This window comes from Pituophis catenifer, unplaced genomic scaffold (genome assembly GCF_029215685.1).
Source record: "Pituophis catenifer annectens isolate HBS135680 unplaced genomic scaffold, rPitCat1.0.hap2 SCAF_1, whole genome shotgun sequence".
Classification (NCBI taxonomy): domain Eukaryota; kingdom Metazoa; phylum Chordata; class Lepidosauria; order Squamata; family Colubridae; genus Pituophis; species Pituophis catenifer.
Window position 1 is genome coordinate 144699218 of NW_027256881.1, and position 12035 is coordinate 144711252.

Below are 12035 nucleotides of genomic sequence, written 5' to 3' on the forward strand. Positions count from 1 at the left end.
GTGTTACTAATTTAACTGCAGTGATTCATTTAACAACTGGCAAGAAAAGTCATAAAATGGGACAACATTCACTTAACTGTCTTGCTTAGCAACAGAAATTTTGGGCTTAATTGTGGTTGTAAATCAAGGGCTACCTGTACTTGTAATTACAGGTTACAAGTAATTATTAATTACCAATTGCAATTCGTTAAAAACCCATTGTGTTTGATGAGGCTTTCTGGGATTTCCTCAAAATCTTTGATGTACAGGGTTTCTCACCCAACAGTGCTGTCGAACGCCCACTTTTCCAAAACTTTGATCTTGAGGTCTGTTATGGGGTGATCACAGAAACTGAAACACACTGATGTTACTTTGTCCTTGTTTTGTGTTTTGATGTGTCCATTAATTCTTTTGCACAAAGATTGACCCATTTGTTCGACGTAGAATCCAGAGGAGCAATGCTGGCTGATGATGGCGTATATCACCATAGAGAAATGGGGGGGGGGGAGAAACCTCTTTGAACTTTTACACCTGTTTGTGCCAGCTTTTGGTTTCATAAGTTGTCCTTTGTCTATGGCCCTTTCATTTTTTAAAATCAAAGGCTTCTTGGGCAGAGAGGCAGCCACATGTTGTACATTTAAAGCAACAGCATTTCCCGAATTTAAATGAAAGATCAATCATTTTCCTTGGGACTACAATTCATTCAAGGCAAAAATATCGTGAATTATGATTTGTTGAATTCTGGAATAATTACTACTGTTACTAAGAGCTCTGCAGTAGCCAAGAATCAGCACGAACATATACTGTATACTAATAAACAGGGAGGATTTTCATGTTAAAGTCCAGTTTTTATGCCTTCAGATGGAAATCAAAGAGATGACTGAAAGTGTAACAAATTATAATGAATTCACTTTATAGGAACTCACAATTGCAACTTTAAAAGCTTGTCTTTCTTATATCAAGAAGAGCACCATAAATAAATGGAATGATAAACGTGTTATAATTTTTTCTTTATTATGAACATCACTAGTCTATTCCCTAGTTGCTTAGTTGCTCCCAATTACCAAAACTGCCCAACAAAGCAAAAAATATTTGTTTAGTTAAGTCACTCAAATAAAAGGATGTTGACTTGTTCCTTCTCTTATCAGCCAAGTGATAAAACCAAAATTACTTCTTGGTAACAAGTTAGCTTGTAACAGAGGCAATAAACCAAAACTGCTTGTTTGGATTGATTTATACATCTATTCACTATATTACACTATAAAAATGCACTCCATATATATAGAGGAGAACATATTTGAGAGGAGGTGCAAATCTGAAGCAAACAGACTACAGTAGTTTATCCTTCTGTGCTTCACTCAGTAATGTCCTTTAATGCTTGGCAAATGAGAGAAACTAATCTTGACATGAGAGCTATTAAATAAAACCTCATTAAAAATTGATCCTAGCTTAGAATATATAAGATTGCAATTCGTCTGATGGCTATATGAAGGAAACTTTTAAGAAAGAGCACAAGTGACCTTCTCTTTGAAGTGTCCTCTTTAGCAACTTTTTCTCTTCAATTACATTGCAGCAACTGCTTTGTGAAGTTCTGCTCCATTACAATGTCACTAGCTGATGATTGGTGTGCCTGCAGCATTATAATTTATAACATGGTTTGTTCAGTTTTGTCTGAGTACTTTCTGTAGATTCAACTGTGGTTTATAAACCTCATCCATAGCTTAGCATCACTTATGAACCTAGCCACAGTGACCTTTTGAACACTACGAATAGAGCAAATCATGGATGTGTAAAGCTAGTCATTCAATCTCTCTATGAAATGTCAGGTGTCATTTCGCACAGCCTCTCAGAATTTTATGTTTGCCCTATTACCGTGAAGCTGAATATGGCAGAGTTTGACTATTACCTGTTAGTGCGGGTAAAATTTAGCAAGGCTGATAACATGTTTTTTAATTGATGTCTGTATATTTTTGTGTTTTTAATAGGCTGTACACCACCTTGAGTCCTTCAGGAGAAGGGCGGTATAGAAATAAAATTATTATTATTATTATTATTGTTGTTGTTGTTGTTGTTGTTATTATTATTATTATTATTATTATTATTATTATTATTATTATTATTATGTACAGTGAACATATGAGGCCTTTGTGCTCAATGACAGACTGTTTGCAAAAGTAAAGCGTTTAAGTGCATTAAAATCAACTTAAAAGATTGGAGAGAAGAAGCTGACATAGGAAAATATATACTAAAAAAAAAACACTGGTGACCTCTGTGAAAAATTAAACCATTGTTCTGTAAATAAGGATAGTTTTCTAGACCTCTGGATGGATACAATTTCTGTCCATATTATTTGCTCACACAGTGTTTGTTATAAGATTTAACTCTTTACAACAAACTAGTCCTTTGAGTAAATGAGATATATGTTTCTCCCTTCCTGGAGAAACACTAATAACTAAGAGAAATAACCTTCAGTATAAGAACTCTGTCTTGATTATTTTGAAGTAATGGCAACAACAGTTCACCCTCCATTTATTTACCCTCTCCTAATATTTTTTTAAAAAATGCCACTTTTGCCCAAATAATCTCATTTTTACCATAGCCTGTACTAAAGTCTGCAGTAATAACTTATACAGCCTGAATGACTTAGGGCCGTTTGATGGAAGGAACTGTATCTTCCTTTTATGAACATAGACAACTGATCCTAGATTTGCAGGTAAAAATGTTGCTCTCAAAAGCAAGCAAGGAAGGCCTTCTGCACTGCTGCCAAGCTATGGGGCACTGTCTCTCCAATTCTGCATTACTGCATTACTTTTTTGTTCAGTATCGAAACAATTATAAAAATGGGTCTCTTTTTCCAGGCCCTTAATTGTTGACTGGCTTTAATATTAGTTGTATTTAAACACCCAAATTATTTTCAATAATTCTGAATGCTCACTGAGCAGAAAGGTAAACATAAATTACTACATATCTTAAAGGAAAGAAATCTTTAACTTTGCTACAAGAATAATCTAACTGCTCTATCTGGAAAATCCATTCTGATTCTAGAAGAAATGAATTACAAATGCTGTCATCTTGATTGGCCATTTTGAAAATCTAGTATTACTTTGAAGCTAATCTGTAAGCATTTAGTTTAGACCTACCATTATAATATAGGAGGAAGAACAAATTGCAAAGAAATGCCTTATACTGTATTCTAAATCATTCAACAAACTGAAGCTAAGATCACTGTAGCTGGAAAAAAGTATCCTAATAAATGGAAGCATCTCTTTTTCATAACAATACAATTTTTAAAAATGTTCATGCATTGAAAAATAATTGGAAGTCCTTTGTTTTATATAAAATATAAAATGAAAGACAAGTAGACGTTAAAATTCTAGCCAAGAAAACGATTAAAATTAGGAGAGTCCAAAAGGAATTGTTGCACTCGGTTTTTCCTCTTAGGGAAAAAAAACCCCCTATGTTTGCATGACTATAGATTCCCAGAAAGTCTTTGTCTTTGTTAAATCTTGCTGTCTACTTTGAGATTTCAAAGTGCTTGAAAGAGTTGTCTATGGAGATGCTCAGTCATCCAGGTCATGGCTATCTCAAAGGTGTGTGTGTGAGGTGGGGGTGTTTCCGAAAAGGCAACTAGACTATGTCTTTTCTTGAGGAAGAAATGTTTTTTTCCTTGAAGAAGACAACATTTTGCTTTTCATCCAAGAAGCCTCATCTGTTCTGGATGAGAAGTGAAACATCTTAAAAGAAAAAGATTCTTCCTTAAGAAAAAATATAGTCGTTACCTTTTGGAAAAAAACACTTCTGAGATGCTTGAAGCAGGCATTTCTCAAACCTGTTGAAAAAGCCATGCACTGGACAATCCTATAAATAAATAATTTTTGGTCTATTTTTAATTTATGTATTATTCTATAGGTAAACAAAATGGTGGAAGAAAATTCCTCTGATGGCAAAGCTATGACTGAAAATGAAAATTGGATAGGCAAAATCATATTCCGAAATTACTGAGTAGCATATCCTTTTTTTGCACACTAGGGTTACATATTAAATCAGCAAACAGCATCTTTGAATGTTGTGTTTCTTTCACCTGTGATTTTAAAAAACATTTTATCTTGACTTCCCTTTTTAACAGCAAAACCTAATATATTCCATAAGATGTGAATGTTTTTTCCCCCTCTTTGTCTGTCCTAGTCACCCAATTATCCGGCAAGCATATTTTCATACTTATTGATGTTCATAATCATTGGCACACCTGAAGAAGTGTTTTTGTAATAACCAGAGCATAAATTACAAATGGCATAAAATTTTAAAAATCAAAATTGCACATGGTGGAAATAATCATATTGAGAATTATGATACACTTTTCATATCAATTTTTCCATAATATGCCTGGATTTTGAAGAAACAGAAAACATAATTTCCTTTAAACAATGTTTTAAAAAATAATTATTTCAAAATCAGCCTGTGGAGACTTTAGACAAAATTAGTGTGATTCTTCTCTGCAATAATGAAATACTCTTTAGCAATGTTAATAGTACCACAAATTATATTTTCACCATATTCTCATCTAAAGTCACGTCAAGTTCCTTAGTGTGTGGGAAAAAAAATCAACTGAAATAATTACTAACTATATCATAACTACAAATAATTAATTAAAATAACATTACAGAAAACTCACCAATGCAAGTTTAATGCATTGCAAGTTTTAAGAGAGTATACTTTTAGAAAAGTATCAAAGAGCAACACCTTGTGGACTTCAATAGACATGAATTCATTTTGTAGCTCCTATAAGCCTATATAAAACCAGTGGGGTGTTTATAAAATAATACTCCAGTTTTAACTATAGTTTAGCTGCATGATTATAATCGATCAATAAACTATATTTCCTAATGACATTTTAAGAAAACTATCTCCAAGTGGAAATTTGAATTCATTCGTATTAAACAGATTTCATTTTTAAATGTTAGGGGTTTTTTTTCCCCCTCCAAGCGGCTGTAAGAATTTAAGATTGTTTTACAGATTAATATGATTTACCCAGCCATTAGCTGCTCTTTTTTCATGCCTCACTGAAAATTTCTTCACGAGCCGCTTCCCACCTCCAAATTTTAGGGCGGTTTATCTCTGGCTATTTTTTGGCTGCTTTTTCGGACTCCCATAGAGTATTTTGTTAGGAGGAGAAAGACGGGGCAGTTTACGGTAGTCAAAATTTAGGGATCTGGTAACAGCTTTTCTGACTAACACGTCTTGTTCAAAGACATAAGCTTCGTGGGCTGCAGTTCACTTTATCAGCTGCATTGAAGTGGGTGTTTTGACAACCTATGGCAACCTCCACCGACGGCAATCTTCCTTGTCATAGAAACGGCAAGAGACTTTTGGCTATTAGGAAAGGATCGTAGGTCTTTGAACAAAGAAGAGGCGGACGCTGTAAATCTGAAATCGTTATGGGAAACAGGTACGTCTACATGTTTTCGTCCCTCTGCATGAAACGCTATCAACGATCATTGACAGTCCAGGAGTAGGGAAACTGTGGCCCTTTTATGATTCGGGGACTTCAAGTCCCAGAATTCCTGAACCAGCATGGCCGGCTCAGGAATTCTGGGAGTTGAAGTCCACGAGTCATAAAGGGGCCATAGTTCCTCCGCCTCTGATTTGCAACCACGTCAACATCCACAATCCGTATATGGGAAGGGAGTAGTCGTTTCAGGGCTAGAGCGTCCGGGCGGACCAACGACTTCCGAGCCTGGAAGGGCACGATCCTTCCCAAAATGCCGGTTTTCAAGCAGCTTTTCAGGTGAGACCTTTAAAAGTGATATTGTGACATTTTAAAAAGAGAAACAGATGCATCACGGTATAACATTTCCTAGATTCCTTTCCTATCATCAAATGCAAGGCCTGGCAACCTGAAGCGGAATAGGTAGCATCTTCATCGTAAAGCGGAAACTGCAGGAAAATTTCTCACGGTTTACTTATTTTCTCAGCCGTAAATGTCTGTGTACAGTAACTGTTGTAGTTCGTTTTTCATTTTTCTTCTAAAAGCTAAAAATTAGAGTGAAAGAGACCTAAGCTAAAACGTGTATCTGCTGCTCAAAAAAAAAAGGAGGGCAAAATGGCATGCCAACACAGTCCTCAACTTACGACCACGAGCCCTAAATTTCTGTTGTTAACCGAGACATTTGTCAAGTGAGTTTTGTCCCATTTCACGACCTTTCTTGCCTCCGTTGTTAAGTGAAACACTGCAGTAACCTGGTTGTTAAGTGAATCTGACTTCCCCATTAACTTTGCTTGTCTAAATGTTGCAAAAGGGGATCACATGTAAATATGATGCCAAGCATCTGAATTTTGATCACATGATCATGGGGAATGCTGTAAAGGTCGTAAGTATGAAAAACAGTCGTAAGTCACTTTTTTCAGTGTTGTTGTAACTTCAAATGGTCACTAAATGAACTATTGTAAGTCGAGGACTACCTGTATGTTCCGTCCTCCTTTTTTATTCTTCAACTGTATGCGTTTGTCAGATCAGCCTTCTTGCCCCTTTTTCATTCAAATGCCTAGGATTTTACCGGGATGCTCCTACCATTGAGAACAGAATATCTTGATTCAAGAATCAGTAGCAGTCACGCTGAAAGAACTGCATTGTTAGTCTATCTGTCTTGAATAGGCCATTTATGATTGTAAGGGTTGCTGCAGCTCAGATACCCTTATTAGCAAATGCTTTGAAATTGAATCCTTTCCTATTGTTAACCCAAACGAGCAGATTGATTATTTATTTTGGTGTTGTGGTGAAAGTGCTGGGCCAGAAAACCAAGAGGCTGGGAGTTCTAGGCCAGCTGGGTGACCCTGGGTCAATCACTGTCTGGCAGCCCAACCCAGCCCACTTCAGAGAATATTGTGGGGAAAATAGGAACTGGGAGTATTAGGTATGTTCATTGCCTTGAGACAGGGATGAAATCCAGCAGGTTCTTGACAGGTCCTGGAGAACCGGTAGCGGAAATTTTGAGCAGTTCGGAGAACCAGTAGTGGAAATTTTGAGTAGTTCGGAGAACTGGCAAATACCACCTCTGGCTGGCCCCAGAGTGGGGTGGGAATGGAGATTTTGCAATATCCTTCCCCCAAGAATGGGGAGAGAATGGGGATTTTGCAGTATCCTTCCCCTGCCACGCCCACCAAGCCATGCCCACCAAGCCACACCCACAGAACCGGTAGTAAAAATATTTGGATTTCATCACTGCCTTAAGATAACAATCCATCTGGCTTGATGCTATTTAAATATACACAGACATGCAAAGCCCCTTCTCTGTCACAGAGCTACATTGCTGAGTACATATAAAAGCTGTACAGGAAGCCCTTACATAGATACCGTAATACAGTAGATGGTTTCTTGATAAAAATGTATTATTCAGTATGGCTGAACCTACAAGATCTGTGGATATGTACTGGTTTTGAAAGCTGGCTAAAGTAGATTTGCCTCTGATATTACTTCTCCCCACCTCTGCAGTAGAATACCCCTTTATGGTAACTGGTGAGATAACAAACACATTCCTTAATAGGGGATCAAAGAAATTGACTTTTTGTTTCTAGCTTATTTGTAAAATTTAAGTTCTGCTCTGTGGATGATGATCTTGCACTTTGGCCCTCATAGCTGATTTACGTAAACAGATGACAGCATTGATGTATGTTATTATTAAGAACACAAAGATTTCAAGCATTGTTTATCTTTTCTAAGTTTCTGAATAGTTTCCAGAGTTCAGTATGGTGTCTGGAGGCTATATTTCAACTTCCCATCTTCTTTTTTTTCCAGGTTGCTCTCTTCATTGATTATACCTGCCTTGGTATTAAGTGGAGGTTTATTTCTCTGTCTGTTGCTTCTACTCTGTGCTTTACGATTCTGGCTTCAACGACAGAGAGATTTGGAAATGCCTCCAGGAAATGATGGGAAAAAGCCACTTGTAGTTGCATTTTTCCATCCATATTGTAATGCTGGTGGTGGTGGAGAGAGAGTGCTATGGTGTGCTTTGAGAGCTTTACAGAAAAAGTAAGTAAACACATTTTTCATGCTTAAATATATGAATTACTGTATCTTCTGTATCTTGAGCCTATCTTCTGGAGTATTGGCTATTCCTGCCAGCTTGGTGCAATCTGCAAATTTGATGAGTTCCCCTTCTAGCCCCTCATCTAACTCATTGATGAAGATATTGAATAGTAGGTCAGTTTTGAGCCAAATGTATATAATTAACTAGACAACTCATACCCTTCCTGTTGGGTCATTGTTTGTGACTTCTGATTTCTCCATTGACTTTCTGGTGGAAATCTGGCAGAGAGCATTGGAAATCCTCTCCCCTCCAGGCAGCTAAGTGGCTGCTGGTGGGTGGGAGAGGGAGCGAGGGATTGTGAGCTGCTTGGGAAACTGTCACAGAACATTGAAAATGAAGATCATGTGACTGCAACAGCCATGAAGTAGCAGCACTTGAAGCAGCCCAAACTTCCACAAATTTCATTCCCTTGAGAGTCATAGATCCCAGATTTTGGACACAATCTGTAAGTTAGCCCATTTGAGGTACCTTGGTTCAAAAATGGTTGCCCTGTTGCTGTCCCAGGCCAACACTAGGTTCATCGCCTCATGTGCCGAGGCCCAAAACTGAATACACTGAGGTAGAGATTGAAAACAAAAGTTTATTTTTAGTGACAATGGGAAATCTCCCTCAAAGCTGTTGTACCCCATTGATGTCTCATGGTGGCTTTTATACAGTAATTTCCACTATTTCACCCAGTTAAAGGTCATGGCAATGAGTGTTTTAGTAGTATATGAATTCTCATGTGGGACCATTCTCAGATAACAGTGAATACATTTAAGGAAAAAACCCTCAGTACACCATGCTTAGGTTTACATTGTCCCAAACCTAATTTAGAATTGATTTAAATATCAATTTAAATATATGGAATATAATTTAGAACATACACAAACAAACATGTCTGTCTGTTTACCTACCTACATTTGTGAGATGGGCCTTGTAAAATCTTGTGTGATACCCTAAGTGGATTGGAGCTGATAATAGCATTTTTTTTAAAGAAACCAACTATAGAACTCTGCTATGAGCATAGTGTGACAGTATAATTAATCATCTTTCCTCATTTAAAAGATTTGTAAATAAAAAAGAATAACAATCTGCAAGGGGTTCTTGCAGATGGGAGCTACTTAGATTAACTACTCATAAATTCATTCATGTGGTCCCTTCATTTGTTAATATTTTTGAGGATTTTCTGCAAAGCCTGATAGTGAAAGATTTGGGAGTAATTTTTAAATATCCAGGTATTATATAGCATTAAGCCATGGATTTAAAATTGGCTGAAAAGAGAACAAAATGTTGTCTGTATCTGAAATATTTTAACAGGAAAAAAATTTATTTCCAGGTACAAGAATGCCTCCTACGTTGTCTACACAGGTGATACTGGTGCTACAGCTGAGAATATTCTCGATGGTGCATACAGGCGATTCAACATCAGACTGAAACACCCTGTGAAGTTTGTGTTCTTAAAAAGGCGCAACTTAGTAGAAGCTTCCCGGTATCCATATTTCACTCTGTTAGGTCAGAGCATAGGATCCGTGTTTCTTGGCTGGGAAGCTCTTAGAAAGTGTATCCCTGATATTTACATTGACTCCATGGGTTATGCATTCACACTTCCTCTCTTTAAATATCTGGGAGGTTGCCGAATAGGATGTTATGTTCACTATCCTACAATCAGTACTGATATGCTTTCTGTGGTCAGGAATCAGCATGCACGATTTAATAATGCAGCCATTATCACAAAAAATCCCCTCTTAAGTAAAATGAAACTTGTATATTATTACTTTTTTGCTTCCATATATGGGCTAGTTGGTTCTTGCAGTGACACTGTCATGGTTAATTCTACATGGACTCTCAATCACATCCTTTCCCTCTGGAGGTGTACAGACCGCACAAGCATTGTGTATCCACCTTGTGATGTACAGACTTTCCTGGATATTCCACTACAAGAAGAAAACAGGATTATACAACCAACAGTTGTTTCTATAAGCCAGTTCAGGCCGGAGAAGGACCACTCCCTGCAGATTAGAGCCTTTGCTAAATTGTTGGCAAAAACTAAAGGACAGCCACTATTGCCAAAGCTTATTTTGATTGGGGGCTGTCGTAACCTAGATGATGAACAGCGTGTAAGTGAACTTAAGAAGCTCTGTGAAGAGTTAGGCATTGAAGAACATGTGGAATTCAAAGTTAATATTCCATTCAAAGAACTAAAGAGGCATCTGGCTGATGCAACTATTGGACTTCACACCATGTGGAATGAACATTTTGGAATTGGTAGGTATTTTTGTGTATGTCTATAAACTGCGTCTTAGAAAATTTGGGTCCATAAAATAGATTGTATAACGAAGATTTAGTTTGCATTTTCAGATCAAAAAGTGACATTCTGTCAATACTACATCAAATTTGCATGGCAATTTACTATACTGGCCTGACCTAAAATGGTATATAAACTGCCACTAATACTTGCTATTAATAAGCAGTTATTTATTCTCATCAAGATTTTATGTGATTATCTCAGGTTTTCTCTGTTCATTCATAGTCCTAAAAAGTAACAGATGCTACTTGTTATGATTTGCATGTCATAAACATTATATATGATTAATTTTAATTTGTTTAATATTTTTGACATTCATGGCCAAATTGTCAACTGTTAAATACGGAAACTGAATACTTAGGAATTTTAAATAAAGTCATAAAGATCAACAAGCAAGAGGCAATCTCCCCAGAAACCCATACCAGTGAAACGTTTGATAGGAGAGATATACTAGTATGCTGCAACACATTAAACATTTCTCTGAAATTTATTTATTTCATAGTATCTATAGCCTGCCCCAATTGTGCAGACTGAGCAGTAACCAACATTAAATCAATATTAACACAAATTTCATATAAGAGTACATCCAGTACATTTGAACTCAGAAGCTTATTAGCAACCAATGATATGACCTCAAAATCAGTGTTACTCTGCTCTTATCAGACACTACATTCTGTATCTCCTGTTGCTTCTGTGTTGTCTTCAAAGGTAGCCCGGTATAGAGTGCAGGACTTAATGTTGCTAAGGTATTGTTCTTCAAATAGGGCTGAAAATATTGCACCAGCCAAAGCTGGTTAAAAGTCTCTCCTTACTGTTGAAGCAAGAGCTGCCAGTCAAGGAGACCATGTTTTTAAATTTCCTCTTAAATAATTTACTTGGATTTTGTGACTGCAGGATCAGGACTGGAATCTTAGGAGAAACACAGAAATGAACTCCGATGACTACTTTTTGGAGAGCATTCTTTATCTAGTTGTTTCAAATTTTCATTGGTGCACGTGCTACTTTAAAATCAGAAAAGATAAGAGTCTAAATTGTGCCTTTTCTTTTGTGTGCAAAGTTGCAATAGACAATGACATTCTTGGTGGAGAAAGAATGGAAGAACTACAGTATTAACAGCAATCTGTTCTATGTCTGTTATAGGAATTGTTGAATGTATGGCAGCTGGCACAATTATTCTGGCTCACAATTCTGGAGGCCCAAAATTAGATATTGTGGTACCCTATGAAAGGAATATTACTGGATATCTAGCAGAAGATGAAGATGGCTATGCAAACTCTATGGCTGATATCTTTTCATTGTCTCCTGCAAAAAGGTTGCAGATCAGACAAAGTGCTCGTGAATCTGTGAAGAGGTTTGCTGATGAAGAATTTGAAGAAACATTCCTATTATCTGTACAGCAGCTATTTAAATAAAATATTTTGCTGATAAATATATGACATTCTTGAGTTATTATGGCACTACAAATATTCTACATTTCTATTTATAGTGCAATAAAGATTTTACTTTTTAAATACTAAAGATACCCTGATAGAGCACGTTTGACAGATTTTTTATTTTATAATGTCAGTATTTAAGGTCCCACTTCCAAAAATTATCACAAAATATCCAGCATTCAATAGTGATTATCTAATTCTTGTCATAATAGCATTGAGCAAATATTTTAATGATTTAATTGTATTAGGGCT

The 12035-nt window shown here is 36.5% G+C and overlaps 1 protein-coding gene across 1 annotated transcript; it reads left to right on the forward strand.

The window, feature by feature from the left end:
* Positions 1 to 5696: 5696 nt before the first annotated feature.
* Positions 5697 to 11762, forward strand: ALG11 (ALG11 alpha-1,2-mannosyltransferase). The gene is made up of 4 exons (XM_070955895.1): positions 5697 to 5764; positions 7772 to 8005; positions 9382 to 10310; positions 11491 to 11762. Exons 1-4 carry the CDS (start codon positions 5739 to 5741, stop codon positions 11760 to 11762), a joined length of 1461 nt encoding a protein of 486 aa, XP_070811996.1. The 5' UTR covers positions 5697 to 5738.
* Positions 11763 to 12035: the final 273 nt, after the last annotated feature.